The 16,864-nt window shown below is 39.3% G+C and overlaps 1 protein-coding gene across 5 annotated transcripts; it reads left to right on the top strand.

Moving 5' to 3' along the window:
• The first annotated feature begins 11,523 nt into the window (after nucleotides 1-11,523).
• Nucleotides 11,524-15,545, top strand: LOC125493414 (uncharacterized). 5 transcript variants are annotated; one of them, XR_008967722.1, is made up of 6 exons: nucleotides 11,524-11,741; nucleotides 11,875-11,982; nucleotides 12,272-12,357; nucleotides 12,433-12,637; nucleotides 14,155-15,054; nucleotides 15,155-15,545. XR_008967722.1 is itself a non-coding variant. In XM_057392038.1 (5 exons), exon 4 carries the CDS (start codon nucleotides 14,155-14,157, stop codon nucleotides 15,037-15,039), a length of 885 nt encoding a protein of 294 aa, XP_057248021.1. In that variant the 5' UTR covers nucleotides 11,525-11,741; nucleotides 11,875-12,009; nucleotides 12,433-12,637; the 3' UTR covers nucleotides 15,040-15,054; nucleotides 15,155-15,545. The 5 variants fall into 5 exon arrangements, 3 of the variants coding, with proteins under 3 accessions (XP_057248021.1, XP_057248022.1, XP_057248020.1); XR_008967721.1 differs by having other exon boundaries at nucleotides 11,525-11,741; nucleotides 11,875-12,009; XM_057392038.1 differs by lacking the exon at nucleotides 12,272-12,357 and having other exon boundaries at nucleotides 11,525-11,741; nucleotides 11,875-12,009.
• Nucleotides 15,546-16,864: the final 1,319 nt, after the last annotated feature.

Genomic DNA, 16,864 nt, shown 5'->3' with positions numbered 1-16,864 from the left:
TTTTACAACTCTATCAAGTCTTGTATTTAAGAGTTCCGATATCATCTCGGTTAGGATTTTTTTGTTATCGGGTAAAACAAATCTTATCACATATTGGTATAAATTAACCAAACCTCGTCGGCTCCCTCCATGAATCCGACGCGAAACGTCCATGATCGAGGATACCAGTGAGTATCAAGTTGCCAAGCAAACCAAGAATTCAAGACTACCACATACAAATGAGTTGATTTTTTTTATTTCGCTTCCAAGTAACCTCAACAAATATCTATACGTGGCTGTTGGACATAGCCTTCCTCCATACATGCTGCAACCTTGAATTTTTTTTTATTTTTTTTATTCTAACTTTCTTTCAATTTATTGATTTTCATGTTGTACCCAATACAATAGATGTTTTGCGTCTTTCTTTCTTTTTTTTTTTAATCCTGCCATGAATGCTCATGCTTGATGATTATGCATGGAATTGCTTTTGTGATATATTTTTTTTTATTCATGCCGCACAACAGTAATCACCATAGTTGATTTAATCTAAACCGCTGAAATTTTGTCAACCATCAACGTGGGCATCATACATCAACAGGTGGTTATACTTTTTTTTTGTTGTTATTTTATGAATTTGTAGTTTGTTTGCCATGCATGATCATTATCACTTGTCAAGCTCATCGAATGATGATTTCTTGAATTTGGTTAACAAGAAAATTGCCCCCTTTGTTTTTTTTTTCTTTTTGTTTCATGCCACGCATGGTCTGATGCTTGGGATGAATGAGTTATGATGATGGGTCAACGGGTGATGCAATTATAGGTGTGGGTGTAGTCTGATGAAGTGGCGGTGGTGGTAAGGGAGAGAAAAATCCGCCGGAAGCAGCAGCTGCAGCGGCGGCAGCTTTCTCGCGTGGCGTCGGACATCAGCAGCTTTTTTTTCGGCCGATTAATTTTTCGGTTGGAGCTTAGGCGGCGGCGGCTCTCTGTGCAGGTTTTTTTCTTTGGCTTTTGGGCGCCACTGCCTGGGAGTTTGTGGGTTTGAGGAGAGAGAAAGATTAGGTGTTTTTTTGGTTTTTGTTTTTTTTTGAGGAGAAAGAAAAAAAAATGGAGGTTCTGTGAGATTTTGTGAGGCTTTATAACTCCATATATGGAGTTTTGATGACATGAGTCAACAGCAGTGTTTTCTCTTAGCTTTTTTTTTCATATTATACAAAGACCCACAAGTTTTTTTTTTAGTCTCTTTTGTTTTGCTTTTGTTTGTTATGTGAGTGCGTGTATTTTTTTTTTATAACATACTTTATTTGACTTGCTATACATCAGATTTTGCGAGATAAACTTCTAGACTATCTTTGAAGCGTTGCAGAAGCTCAAGACTAGTGAGGTGATGATTTTGTTACACCCTTTTTGTCTAGAATATTTTATCTGCATATTACTTTCTTTTGTGCATGTGTACCCGTGTATTTTTTGTGTGTGTGTATGACAGGTTCACTTGAAGACGAAGACGAAGGCAGGGATTCCGTCGTGATGGGCCACATGTCTTTAGCACTGTGAGCCTGTCAGGGGTGTTATTCATATGTCTTTAGCACTGCGACACTGACACCTCCAGATAGTCCCTTGAAGACGAAGACGAAGGCAGGGATTCCGTCGTGATGGGCCACATGTCTTTAGCACTGTGAGCCTGTCAGGGGTGTTATTCATATGTCTTTAGCACTGCGACACTGACACCTCCAGACAGTCCCTTGAAGACAGTCAATCTCACCCTCGAGGTATGTTGTCTAACCCATGATTTTTTTATTTTGTTAAATGATTGTTCATTAACCCAAGAATTGCTTTTGTTTTGATATCGTCCTTCACTGTTTGCATTCTTGTGGGCTAGGAGTTTGAACTTTTTTGGTGTGTGTGCAATTTAGACTCACTTGGGAGTTACATTTTGTTTTTGTTTCACCGTTCACAGTTTATACTCTTGCGGGCCAGGAGTATTACAATTTTGTTTTTGTTTCGCCGTTCACAGTTTATACTCTTGCGGGCCAGGAGTATTACAATTTTTTTTTTGTTTCGCCGTTCACAGTTTATACTCTTGCGGGCCAGGAGTATTACAATTTTTTTTGTTTGTTTCGCCGTTCACAGTTTATACTCTTGCGGGCCAGGAGTATTACAAATTTTTTTTTTGGGGTGTGGCTGCACTCAAGTAATTTTTATGTTACCCTAGCTGCCTACGTACTTGTAAAATATCAACAAATTGTTTTTACAAGATCAAGCCAACGTAGTTCAAATGCACGTATGTTTCTTTCAACACATGCAGTTTATCCTCTTGCTTAGGAGTTAACGATGTTCTTACTTTTCATGAGTAGTAGCGCTTCAGAAACTTGCCGTTGATAGGCCCCACCCGTAATCCGTCAGCGTCAACAATTTTATAGGCCCCATTAGTGTACACCTCTTTGACAACGTATGGACCATCCCATTTAGAACTGAATTTACTTCCCGTCTTGCGAGAAATAATGATGGGTCTCTTAATTGCTAGGACCATGTCTCCAACTTGAAAGGAGCGAGGTCGAACTTTCTTATTGAAAGCGCGTGACAGGCGAGCTTGGTAGCACTCGATTTTTGTTGTGCTTGGAGTCTTTTTTCGTCAAGCGCCTCCAACTCAGCAAGTCGGAGTTTATCATTTTCATCAGACGTCAAGCCTTCCTGTATGGCAATTCGCAATGATGGAATTTGAAGTTCTAGGGGAGAACTGCCTCAACGCCATACACCAACGAGTATGGGGTTGATTGTGTTGCTGATTTATATGTCGTTCTATATGCCCATAAAGCTTCCCCTATTCTTTCATGCCAATCACGTTTGGACTTGGCGACCACTTTGCTCAATAAACTACAAAGTGTCTTATTGAACGCTTCAGCTAAACCATTCGCAGGTGCATTGTACATTGATGATCTATGTTGTGTGAATTTAAACTTCTCACATAAGTTTTTCATCAACTTATTGTAAAATGGTGTTCCATTGTCCGTGACAATTCGTTGGGGTACACCATATCTGTAGATGATGTGAGTACAAATGAAGTCAACAACATTTTCTTTTTTCACTTCACGTAGGGGGATGGCTTCTGCCCACTTAGAAAAATAATCAGTCGCTGCCAAATATATGCTTGTCCAGCAGATGACTTTGGTGTAATTGGGCCAACTACATCGAGTCCCCATGCTTAAATGGCCAGGATGCGATGTGGGTGCAATGGCTCTGGAGGTTGATGAATGAAGTTAGCGTGAAATTGGCAGGCTTCACATTTCTTTGCATAGTCCATGCTATCTTGTACCATGGTTGGCCATAGTAACCCATTCTTTTAATACGGTCATGTAGTTTTGGACCAGACTGAAGAGCGCCACAGACTCCAGAGTGAGCTTCCTCCATGGTTTGTTTTGCTTCTTCATCTCCAAGACATCTTAACCAAAGACCATGAAAGGATCGTCGATAGAGAGTCCCCTTATAATATATAAATCGTGAGGCTCGACGACGAATCTCGTCTTATGTTTTGGATCACTTGGCAATTTTTCATGTTCCAAATAATCATAATTGGTTGACGCCAATCTTCTTTGTCGATTTGATAGACAGAGATTATGTCGACTTCTTCAGCATATTCGTCAACACCATCGTCATCAGGAGTAACAACCCATTGTTTGCAAACGGGTACATACATTCTTTCTTCTGCCCCCAGTGCCAAAGTGGCTGCAAGCCCAGCTAGCGCGTCAGCCATCTTGTTGGCACTCCTTGGAACATGTTCTAACTTGACGGTATCGAGTTTGTCAAGCAATTGTGATGCTTGCCTTTGACAAGGGATTAAATCATTCTTTTTGACTTCATATTCACCTGATAGTTGTTTTAGGACCAATTGGGAGTCCCCTGAATGTCTAAATCTCTAAGTCCCATTTCGATTGCCATTTGGAGGCCTATTATGAGTGCTTGGTACTCAGCCATATTATTGGAGCACAGTTGAGTTAGCATAAAAGAGTATGGCAGTATACACTTTTCTGGAGAAATGAAGACAACTCCAGCTCCCGCACCGTCATGACGAGCGGCACCGTCAAAGTACATTTTCCAAGGTGGGAGTATTTCAATGAAAAACACGTCTTCACCTGGCAAATCATCTGATATCTCCCATTCTGCAGGGACTGGGTGGTCCGCGAAAAAATCTGCTATCGCTTGCCCCTTGACAGCCTTTTGCGGAACATACACAATGTCATATTGTTTCAGAAGCATAGCCCACTTTGCAAGTCTGCCAGACAACACGGGCCTTGAGAGAATGTATTTTATTGGGTCAGACCTTGAGATGACATGAACTGTATGTGCTTGCATGTAATGTCTTAATTTTTGGATTGCAAAAATCAAAGCAAGGCAAATTTTTTCAATGGGGGAGTAATTCAATTCAGCACCCACCAAAGTTCGGCTTAAATAATAAAGAGTTGTCTCCTTACGATCTTCTTGCTCTTGAGCACACATTGCCCCCAGGGATCGCTCCTGCGCTGCGATATAAAGGATGAGTGGTTTCCCTTTTATTGGTGCCCCAAGACGGGGGGAGAAGACAAATACTTCTTTATACTTTCGAAGGCCTTTTTACATGAGTCATCCCATTTGAATGGGGCATCCTTTTTCATGAGATGACTAAAAGGATGACATCTGCCTGCCAAATTGGAAATAAACCTTCGAATGTAAGCGAGACGCCCTTGGAGGCCACGCAACTCCTTGAGGTTCTTAGGTTCAGGCATCTCTTGGATGGCCTTAATCTTTGCTTGATCAATTTCAATGCCCCTGTGCCTGACAATGAAGCCTAGAAACTTTCCTGAGGTGACGCCGAAAGCGCACTTGAGAGGGTTCATCTTTAATTTCCATTTTCGCAATCTTTCGAAGACTTGACGAAGGTCATGTAAATGATTCTCCTTCTTCTTAGACTTTACCACCAAGTCGTCTACGTAGCATTCCACAATTTGATGCATCATATCTTCGAAAATTTTCTGCATTGCACGCTGATACGTAGCTCCGGCATTTTTCAAGCCGAAAGGCATAACTTTGTAACAGAATATCCCTTTAGGGGTTCGAAATGCAGTTGCTTCTTGATCTTCAGGAGCCATGTGGATTTGATTGTATCCAGCTGTACAATCCATAAATGACAAAGCCTCATGACCAGTGGTAGCATCAATCATGATTTCCGTTACGGGGAGTGGGAAATCATCCTTTGGACACCTCATTCAAATCGCGGAAGTCCACACAAACTCGTAACTGTCCATTTTTCTTTCGTACTGGCACAATGTTTGCTATCCAAGTAGGGTACTTGACTTCACGAATAAATCCTGCATCAATGAGCTTGTTTACTTCTGCCTCAATTTCAGGAATTAGTTCTGGCCTGAAACGTCTTTGAGATTGCTTCTTTGGCTGACACCCTTTTTGATGGCTAAACGATGGACAACGACTTTCGGGTCGAGTCCTGGCATCTCCTTATAGCTCCATGCAAATACGTCTTTATAATCAGAGAGTAACATGGAATATTTTTGTTCTTCATGTTGGGTAAGAGAAGCGCTTACGTAGACAGGGCGTGGCTCTTCTTGAGTTCCAAGGTTTAACTCTTTTAACTCATCAACGGTGGCTTGCCCCCCATCTTCAAGAGTTTTAGGAGCCTCATTTGTTTCCATCTCCTCGTCACTTTCAGGAGCCTCATGCCCTGTGATATGGTTTGAAGAAACAAATTCAACATCCTTTTCTTTTTCTTGACTAGGCGAACTCCTTTGATTTGTTAACACTATGACACGACCTTTGGCTTTCAAAGGTGTATGTTCAATGATGTCTACCACCTGTGTACGCCTCATGCGAGATGGAATAACACTTTGAGGTGCGTCCTCGCCTTTGACTTCATCTTTGCTTCTTGTGATGCGACTTAGTACCGACCGTCTTGGTTGTTTATCAATTGAGGTCGATGCGCCAAGACGTTTAAAGACAGATGCTTTCTTCTTAGAGAATCGAGAATCTTGTAAGGGTGTTCGTGTTTTTGGTTTCACACCTTCATTTAGCTCATGTCCACCAAGTCTGTCAAAAACCGATGTATGGTTCTTTATGACAGGCGACTGTATTCGATCAAAGACCGATATTTTTTGCTGGGTCGCACCTTCTTCACCCTCATTTTCTTCGACTTCCTCCGCAGTAATATATTGTGAAGAAGAGGTTGTCCCTCTACGCCGTGCGGAAATTTTGATGGGTGTTGGAGCTTCAAATCCCAAACCAACTTTAGTCGGACGTACCTCAACGCCATATTCTTGTAATTTCTTTTGTGTGTCATTGATTCCATGAGGCTAACCTCAATAACATTTCCCATGGACGCTGGATTTTCGAAGTCATAACCAGAGTTCGCCAAGAGCTTATAAGCGTTTGGGTCAAATTTACCCTTGTTAAGCCATTTTCTCCTAGATTGATCAACAGATTCCGATGTCGGAGGCTTAGCAATTTGATTGTGGTTGGCTCTAGGCAAAGGAACAACCACTTCTTGCTTTAAACATTGGAGAGTAGTCTCATCTACTCCTTTTTCTTCCTTTGGTCTACTTTCATGACCTGATGCCCTGCAAAAGGTGATTCCCCTTCCTTACGACGTGATTTAGGAATATATCGCAAAACTGGAGTAGTTACTGAATTCTTCATTGCTTTAAGGGGTTGAGCAACAACTTCTTTTATTTTTCCTTGTATTTTTGTTGTTGCATCTCAGTGGTGGTTGACTCCCTAGAGCTTGATGACGATGGAATGTCACCATTTTTGTTTGTACCCCTTTTCCCCTTGAAGGAATTTTAGATGGCAACATTTCACTCGAGGGTTCTTCATCTTCAAAAAACTTAGCATCGGCAAAGTACGAATCTGTCATGCTAAAGGGTTTTACATCTCCATTTATTTTCTTCTCTCCTCGATAAAATTTCAGACATTGATGAAGGGTTGATGCGACTACCCCATTTTCGTGTAACCATGGTCGTCCAAGCAACATTTTATATGACGTCTTTGTATCTATGACATGGAAGAGAGTAGATGATGTTAACTCTCCCATCACAAGGTTAAGACGTATTATGCCTATGGCACGCTGACTGTTCAAATTGAACCCCTGGATCATTAGACGACTATCAGAAAGATCTTCCATAGTGATCCCCAAATCAATCATGGTGGACTTTGGCATGATGTTGACAGCTGAACCTCCATCCACTAAGATACGATTCACTCTCTGGCCAAAAATATAACCAGCAACAAACAAGGGTCGGTTGTGAGGTTTTGAACCCAACAATAAGTCTTCATCAGTGAAGGCAAGGCAAAATTACATGACGTGCATTTAGCCGAACTTTCTATTGGCTCTCCAGCATCTTTCACTTTGTCAAGGTATAGTTCTGGATGCTGAAGTGCAAGAGCCACCTGTCGACACATTTCTCGAGGCAAATGAAAGATCTGCCTCCATCCCATGCGTGTAGGAAGAGCTTCTAAGATAGATAATATCTTTGGATCTATCTCTGACCCTGAATGTTGAACAGTCACTTTAACAGAGACTTCATTTTCTTTAACCTTCTCTTGATCTCCCTCTTCTTCTTTTTCTTCATTATTCTCAACGAATGAGGTAGCATTAACAGTAACCGTAGTAAAGTAATCTTCAGGAAAGAATTCTTCCAAGATTACAGGAGTAAGTGGGTCTTGTTCAAGTAAGTCAATTGGCAATACTTGTTGTTTAGTATGCTTTTTTGACTTTTTCTTTTCTTTCGAGCGTCTTGAGCTTTTCCTTTTTTGGTGCTTCTTCTTACGACAAGCAACCTTTGGTTGAGGCTTCGACTGTCGTTAGGCCTCCTTCTAGTGACTAACGTCCACCCTTCGTCATCCTCTTCTTGTTGGTTGCTAGTTGGGCTACTGTGCTCAATAAATGGCACCTCATCAACTTGAAGAACTGGTCGCAACACATGTACAATTACTGGCTCCAGACTCCCAAACTGCAAAGTTTGAGCCTCCCAATAAGAATCTAACATTGCAGAGGCATGATTAGCTTCGACAACTTCATCAAAATCCAATACAATCTTCCCATCCTTTGCAAGTTGCATGATTCTCTCCTTGAGTGTTATACACTTTTCTATAGGATGACTAATCAGCCTGTGGTACCGACAGTAGTTAGGATCAGAAGTCCTACCGACCTCCGCAGGACGCTTAGCTTCGGGCAATTCAATGACTTTGTTTTCAAGCAAATCATCTAACATCCCTGATAAATCAGAGTCTGGAAATGGATATTTCTTTGCTTGGAGTTCTTTCAAGGTTGGCCTATTTTTCCTAGGTTCTTTGGAAGGTGAACCCTTATTGTTTTCAGTACCAGCCTTGCTAGAGATCTTGACAGGCGAGGAGGTAGTCGTGATCGACATTGACTCCTTAGTCGAACTTTTGGCAGTCTTGTCAGTTTTCTTAAAATCCTTCTTCTCTTTCTTGTACTCTGAAGAAGTGTTGCTTTTGCCTCTATTGTTGGCAATGGTAAGCTCCATGTCATGAGCTCGCGTAGCCAACTCCTGAAAAGTCCTAGGCTTTATACCTTGCAAAATATAAAGCAAGTCCCAATCCATCCCTTGAATGCACATCTCAACAGCAGAGACTTCAGTCAGGCGATCTTTACACTCTAGACTCAATGCATCGATGACTGGCTCATCCTTCCACTGGTGAGTCTTAGTTAGTTCAGTCATACTGACAATACGTCGAGTGCTATAGAACCTGTTCAGGAATTCCTCCTCCATTTGATCCCAACTGTCGATGGATTGTGAGGGTAAATCAGTGTACCAGTCAAAGGCCATGCCTTTAAGAGAACGAACGAATTGTTTGACCAGGAAATCTGTGGTACCAGCATTATTGCATGTTTCCACAAAGTGAGCAATGTGTTGCTTAGGATTTCCTTTCCCATCGAAATGCTGGAACTTGGGGGGCTGATAGCCAAGTGGCATCTGCAGCTTGTCAATTCTTTTGGTATAAGGCTTTACATACCGATGACTGCCTTGAGAACTTTCCCCGAGTTGATTTTTGATAGCGTGAGCTACTAATAACTCAAGTTGTCGAGCTGTGGGTGGGCGGCGATCGTCTTCACCACTATCGCCTTCGCTTTCACCCCCATCCAGTCTTGATGCTGCGTCGTCTCCCTCAAGTTTCTTGTTGAGGGCAGCGATTTGCTCATTTTGGAGTCGGATTTGAGCATCTTTTTCTTCTCCATCTTTCATTAATTTTTGGAGTAGGCTATTCATTTCAGCAAGTTGTTCCTCAACTGTCTTAGCCGAAGTCACCATAACAGCAGCAGTGTTGACTGAGAGAGTAAGGGTTCCTCTAAGTTGATAATCTTTAGAGGCGATGAGTCAACAATGTCATCACTTGTCTCATCGTCACTCCCCACATTGAGTGGGTCAAAGAGAGGGCACGTGTGGACAGTCAGTCTGTCTGACTTATCAGATGAGAGTTGCTTCCATATTTGAGAAGCAATCAATGATGGCTCACGTTCAGCCAAAGCGATTGAGCCAAACACAGGGGTTTCACGCTCCTTGTATGAGCCATGCACGACAGATGATTCAGTAGCAATAGGCTTAGAGAGCTTTCTTGGCCTGGTAGGAACGTTCGCAGTTCGGAGCTTTGCAGCGGCGGCAGCAATAGCAGCCTTCTTCATTCCTCTGGTGCGAAAACCAAGAGTCATATCATCCATATAATCACCCAACGTTACAGATTTTCGTGGGGTGTCAGCAGAGTTTTCAGAAGATTGAGAGATGTTCTTGCTTGAGGCCATTTCTCAGATTTGTTGTTGATGACGAAACAGAGATGAGAGGCAGAGATGGTCCCACGAGCGTGCCAAAATCTGTATACACAAAATTTCGAGTCGAAATAAATAAGACGAGAAACAAAGTAACAAAGAAATTATATATCAATAAATGTATTGAGTACAATCTCTGTAAACAGTTTATAATGAAAAATAAACTAAGTCCTCTGATTCTGTTTCGTAGCTTGAGAGTGACACGTGTTGGTGTCGACGTGGAGTTGAATGTAGACTGACCTGTTGTCAACGTCAACCTGAGTTTGAGTGTGGGATGACGTTTTGTCGACGTCAACCTGAGTTTGAGTTTTGTTTGGGTATATTCGAATGAGGGCTGACAAAGCTTGAATCTCAGTCGAATATGTTTGAGTGTATCTGAATAGTCGGCACAATTTTGATGTGCTTGTTGACTAATTGCAGAGAGAATTCTAAGAGAATTTTATGAGCTCTTGAGAATAATGACTTTTCCCTTCCCCTCAACTGAGAGATGTGAGGTCTATTTATAGGGAATGGAGATCCCTTCATGGACTTGGTAATTTATGGGTTTGGGCCCGTTTATGACTTGGAAGTCTTTTTACCTTTGCCACTTGACCACCTTATTTGGACTAATAATCTGGGCTAGCCCAATACTTTATAACCCAAATTGTATTTGTTTAATTTAATTTGGATATGTAATTTGAGTGGGCTAAATTAATTAAATTGGGCTATTCATATTTATTTTAGCTCAATAATAATTAATTTATTTTCATGTAAAACACTAATAAATTTTTAGTGTCTACAGCCACATACTATGATTATAAATGGCATAAATGAAGAGGACAAAGAGTTGCAGTGATTTAAATAAGGAGAGTGAAAGAAGGAAAGTAAATATGAACAGTGCAAGAAGGAAAGTAAATAAAGACAAAGAATACAGAGAGTTGAGATAAATACCCGCGAAATAAACCGCCTCATTAAAAGTAATCATTAGGTGGCGTTTCGTGTTGCACACGCGCCTAGGAAAATGTACCAAACGGTGCATTTGACAGAAATTCACCCAAAAGTAACGGCCATCCAATTTGAGTACCTTAACTGGAACTTTTGAAAGTTCAGTACCTTAACTGAAACTTTTCTCAAAGTTCAGTACCCTCCTGTGTACTTAACTCTAATATTCCTAATTAGTATTAGAAATTAGAGTCTGTTTTTGGAGAGACGGTCTCAAGTTAATATTACGTGAGACCGCTGATCTCATGTCAGCTGACATCATGTGCGTGCATCAAACCAGCAGTAGAATTAGTTAAGCGCTTGCACCTATTAGTTATGCTAGCTTGAATTGCTTCTGGGTGAATTAATTAAGCGCTGAAGTATATGAGTTAAATGTTGAATTATATTAGTGAAGCACTGAAGTATATATTTGTTAAGCGCTGAAATATACTACCTCCGTTCTCTTTTAGTTGCAACGTTTGACAAATTGCACTATTCATGTTCTCTTATTTGACCACATTTATTGATTTATATGTTAAACAAAATATAGTCATGTGGGGTCTTGTTTGATTCGTTTCGATGTAAGCTTTCATAATATCAAATTTTTATAATTTTTACACTAGTGGAAAAAACTGCTTTTGCTACTTATCAAATGCTTTGGTTGTCTAATCAACCCGAGCATTTGTGAAAATTTTAATAAAAAAAGTTCACAAATGCTCGTGTTGATTAGTCAACCGGAGCATTTGATGTCAAATGCTCCGTTTGAGTAATCAACACAAGCATTTGTGAATGAGTACTCCACTGCTCAGTGCTCCCCCCAAAGGCCCAATATCTCGTCTTTGTGGTCTTATCTCCCTCCCTTAACTGGTTTCTCTTTCTCTCTCATCCCATCTTCATCCCCCAAATGCTCAGTGATCCCTCATTTCTAGGGTTTCCAGTTCAATTTTCACTCGCATCTCACCCATTCTTCACAAAACAAGTAAGTGGCTCGATTTTTTGTTTCTTTTTTTTCGATTTCTGATTTATTTTGTTCTAAAACTTGAACCCTAGAAATCGAAGAATATTTATTTCTCCCTTACACGAGTTCCCCTGATTTTTTTTTCTCTCTTCAGATATTGATGTCTCATCACGAGTTCTTCAGCGCCGTTCTTCAACACCGCGGTAGGAGGCGGCGGCGATGGTGGTTCTTCAGCATCACTATCTCTCTCTCATCCTTTTGTGTGAGTTCTTCAGCACCGTTCATTTAGGTTTGTGATTTTTTTTGTAGTTGAGTGTCAACTTTGCTCATCTAACTGTAATACAATTAATGTTGTCTGGAGGAACTCATTTTACGTTTTTTTTTCTTAGATTCGTTCTCTGTTGTTTCTTTAGATTTTTTTGTTGTTGTTGATGATCTTTTTCGATTTTGTTTTTGTCAATTTTGTAAACCCTAACTTCTAATTTTATAATTTCTGTGGCTGGATTCAGTTTGAACTGAATTTTCACATATATCTTGGTCCATAATTACAGAATTAGTTCTAATGTGCCGAGCTGAAGGCCAATTTAATGCTGAACATGTTATTAGAAATTCCTTTCACCAATTCCAGTATGAGAAGGTTAATCTCCTATCTTGATCTTTTACTTGGTCTGCTTGTAGATAAGGCATATATCAATTTTTGTTCCTTTCACAGGCTTTGCCTGAAGTTGAGAAAAAGATTGAGTTGCTTGAGCAGGAAGGTCATATGCTTGATGCTTCTGGGGAGGTACTTGAGAATTAAGAAGATGATTGGTTGAGGCAGAGAGCACCTCAGGGGAAGAAGTTTGAGGAGGTCAAGGACTCTCTTTCTCGCTTGAATCTTCACACTGTTTGTGAAGAAGCCCAGTGCCCTAACATTGGTGAGGTCTCTCTTTCAACTTTCTCTGAATTCTTATCTCTGTTTTCTGTTAAAGAGAACATTTAGTGAGCTTTTCAGCACAGTAAGTATAAGGAATATTTACCATCTACTTCAAATTTACAAATACAACGATGTCAAAATTCCGGATTCCACCTGAGGTGGATCGAACAGGTAAATGTTCAATTAATGTCAGAAAGCCTTTGTAGTCACACAGGTTCAGAGACTCGGTAATCCTTCCTTATATAATTCTTCATGTGGAAGTTCTAGCAAGAGATTTACAGGCAGCCGTGAGTAGTATAGTTATAACAGAAAGTGCAAAATACCTGCCATGAAGCCCAAAAAAAGAATCATTTTTGTTAATTTTGTACATTGACAGTAAATTTGCCAAGGTCAATAGACAATGTTGCTCAATAATTTCAAAGATATATCCTTTATTTATCAGCAAATGTCAGGACAAGGAACCAACTTCTTAAGTGTGAATGTTACTTTACAGAATATCACTGAAGCATTGCCTAGTATCCTTTATTAGAAAAATAAACAATTTTTAGATAAGTATTTGGCGTATCCAATTAACGATGAAAGAATTTACCATGATACCTTTTAGAAGAGAACTCTGGAGGTGTTCTTAAAATACCTTCAGAGATGTTCTTGAAAGATGAGCAAATGCTCTAAGCAAAAAAAAAGGGTAAAGAAATTCAAACAAAGATGTTCTATATCTGCTTTAAACTCCTGATATAGAATTCAATTGTTAGAGAACTAAATAAAACATATACATCCCACATGTTGCCTCACCTTGAAATATCTTATCATTCCTATTTGGGGAATTCACTCCAATGCCAATTGATGTTTTGGGTTGTGATAATGATTGTGATTTTCTAGACATAAAACCACATTTCTGTTTATAAAGATTAAAGAAAGTGTAAATGCAATTCGTAGTTTGTTTTCCCTTGATTGTGATGTTTGGCTTGCTAATTGATGTTATGTTGTCTTTGTTAGCTTTACTTTTTCTTGCACAGTATGTATGCTGTCTATGTTAGTTGTCTTGAGAGTTATATTTTATTGATCACTTGTTTTGTTGAGAAAATCATGCTGTTATAGAGGTTTAGCTACACCATGGAGGTGGTGAAAGTTTTTGGGAATACATGCATTTGCACATTTGAAGTTGTGCTTGTTTCTATTGCTTTGTGTCGTTGTGATTTTGAAGCATGTTTATGTACTATTCTCTCCGTTTACATTACTTGCTACATTTTCTTTTGCACAAAATTTACTTGCTACATTTTCTGCTTGTCAATTATTGTTTGTTGGTTCATCGAACGTAGCAAGTAAATATAGACGTTTTATGTTTTGCGTTTTTTATTTTAATAGTGAAATTTTGTTTTGTCATCTAATCAGACCATGCCTAGTGTAGCTGGTACCCAGGGACTTTCTGACTTGTATGTTAAGCTTCACTTTGGGTTGTTTTATGGTCCTTCTCTAATTCCTTCGCCTGTGCCTGCTATACAAATTGGTTCCATTCAGATGCCTCTTCAACTTCATCCACAAATTGGTTCGTCCTTAACGCACATGCATGCTCCACAGCCACCCCTCTTTCAACTTGGTCAGCTCAGGTATCCCTCTCCCATTTCTCAGGGGATTTTACCTTTGGGCCCATTTGGCCAGCCTGTTCAAGATCCTTCTCACAGTTCTGTGAAAAGCCATCATGTTCAGCTTCCACATCAGTTGAATGCACACCAGGATACTGAGTCAAAAGAGGCAAATTTGGTAGCTACATCAGGTTCAACTTCAAACATAGACCATAAAAAGGCAGAATTAGGTCCGCAAGCTCCCTGCTTAGGGAATCCTCGCAATGTTATTAGAAATTTGAAGCCTTCATTGGCTAATAGAGCATCAGAAAGTCGAGGTGGTCCTTCATCATATCATTCTACTGCTAATGTAAGAGATTCTAGTGGACCTTCAGCACCAGGTCAATTCTCGGGGAGCAGAGGGAGGAGTTTTCCTTCACAGCTAGAAATCATGGCGCTAGATCGTCCTCTTCGGCAAACGGGGCATCTCATCCATATACTGTTGCATTCCAGAGGAAGCCACGCCGTGGTCCACAGAGATACGAGTTTCGGGTACGCCAGACTGCTGATGGAAATCAATCTTCTGACCTGCCTTCTTCTAGTTTATCTAGGCTGGACCAGTGTGCTAGACACCTCACAACGTGCAGAAGGAAGCTTGAAAAGAAACATTAGTTCTGAAGATGATGTTGACGCTCCCTTGCAAAGTGGTATTGTGCGTGTCTTCAAGCAACCTGGTATTGAAGCCCCTAGTGACGAAGATGATTTTATTGAAGTAAGGTCAAAGAGGCAAATGCTGAATGATCGTCGTGAGCAGAGAGAAAAGGAAAATAAGGCAAAATGAAGCAACATGAGAAAGGTTATATCATTTGTATTGTTTTAAATGATGGAATATATCACATGTAATATATATGTATATATATAATGCTTAAATTTTTAACTTATTTCTTGGACTTCAGGCTCAGCGAAAATCTCGCACAGCGGTTCAAGGTACTTCCACTACCAGAAGCACACGCAGAACTACTTCATTGACTGCTCAAGCACCAAAAAATGTTCGATTAGCTGTCTCATTGAAAAGAGGCTTGCTGAACAATGAAGTGTCATCAAAACTAAATAATGTTGTGTCCCAACCATTGGCTCCAATTGGTACTCCTACTGATAGTCAGACTGATGGGAAACCCCAGCCCATGAAGTAAGCATTATTTGAGGGGAAACAATCATTTTTAGAATACTAATTATGGTGTTCTAGAGGCATAATGAGTTTTTTTTTGCAATTATGATCTTGTTGTTTATACTTGTGTCATGACATATTAAATTTTTATTTGATTAATAAAATTTTAGTTTATATCATTCTTATATATGTTCTTTTGATTCTTATAAGAGTATAAGTAGTCTTTAAATTATGTGGGGATAGTAGGGTATGAGTTGTTTATATGCTGCATAATATGGGCTGCCACTAAAAGGTACTTTTAATTGAGAAAAAACCCGTATAAATTTTAAAAGGTACCTCTATGCAGAATCCTTGTTGGTACCTGTATGCAGACTCTTTGTTGGTGCATGTATAGCTTCAACAAGCTGTATAATTTTTTTTAAAATAAAAAACTAGCAAATGCTCCGGTTGTTAAGAAAAAACCGGAGCATTTATGCTATAAATGCTCCGTTTTTTCCTTGAAAACCAGAGCATTTAACAATCAAATGCTCCGATTGTTTAAACAACCGGAGCATTTGAGACACCAAATGCTCCGGTTGAAAACGGAGCATTTGGTAAAATGCTCAACTGCTCGTATGGCTTCTGCTACGGGTCAAATACGAAGCATTTGTGGGCTTTTTAACCGGAGCAATTGATGTTTTTTCCACTAGTGTTACTTACATACAATTAGAGATAAAACGATTTGAAATTGTACATTGGCAAGCGTGAAAGTCAAAACGTTGCAACTAAATAAAAACAGAGGCAAGCGTGAAAGTCAAAACGTTGTATCATAAAAATTAAACCAGCATTTTATTGGCCATAATTTCAGTATCACGCATAAATAATTATTTTTAAAAAAAAACAAACTTACTAATTCTCTCTTTCTTAAATAACTATCGCATTTTTGCATTAGTTATGCCAATCTCAAATAACCAATGCAAACAATATTTACTAATGCATACAATAAATAAAACTAATGACTTTAAAATCATAACTTATGACCGTCCATACCTCAAAATATAATTGTTTACCGAATATCAAAACTATAACCATAAAACCATGCATCATTGTTACTCATGAAATTAATAAAAAAAATTAATTTTATGCTATAATTATAATCTTTCACCTATGTTTTAGACTAAAATTATTGGCCATAAAAACAGAACTAAAAAACAAAAAGTCATAACTAATGTAAAAAACAATAATAACTAAATATCCAAATAAATATCATAACTGTTTATTAGAAATCAGTAACTAATACCCAGAATCATAACTATCAACCATAAAACCATAATTATTAACCATAATTAATAACTAATAACCTAAAAATAATAACTATATATCCAAATTTCATAACTATTAAGCAAAAGATAACCATGAATCAGAATACCATAACCAAGAGTAAAAAATATGTAACTAATTATTAAAATTCCTTAACTAATTGAAAAACTATAACTTGAGAATGACAAAATCTGCCTCA

Source organism: Beta vulgaris, chromosome 9 (genome assembly GCF_026745355.1).
Source record: "Beta vulgaris subsp. vulgaris cultivar EL10 chromosome 9, EL10.2, whole genome shotgun sequence".
Classification (NCBI taxonomy): Eukaryota; Viridiplantae; Streptophyta; class Magnoliopsida; order Caryophyllales; family Amaranthaceae; genus Beta; species Beta vulgaris.
Note: the sequence above shows the minus strand (reverse complement) of the source record. Positions and strands in the feature narration are given on the sequence as shown.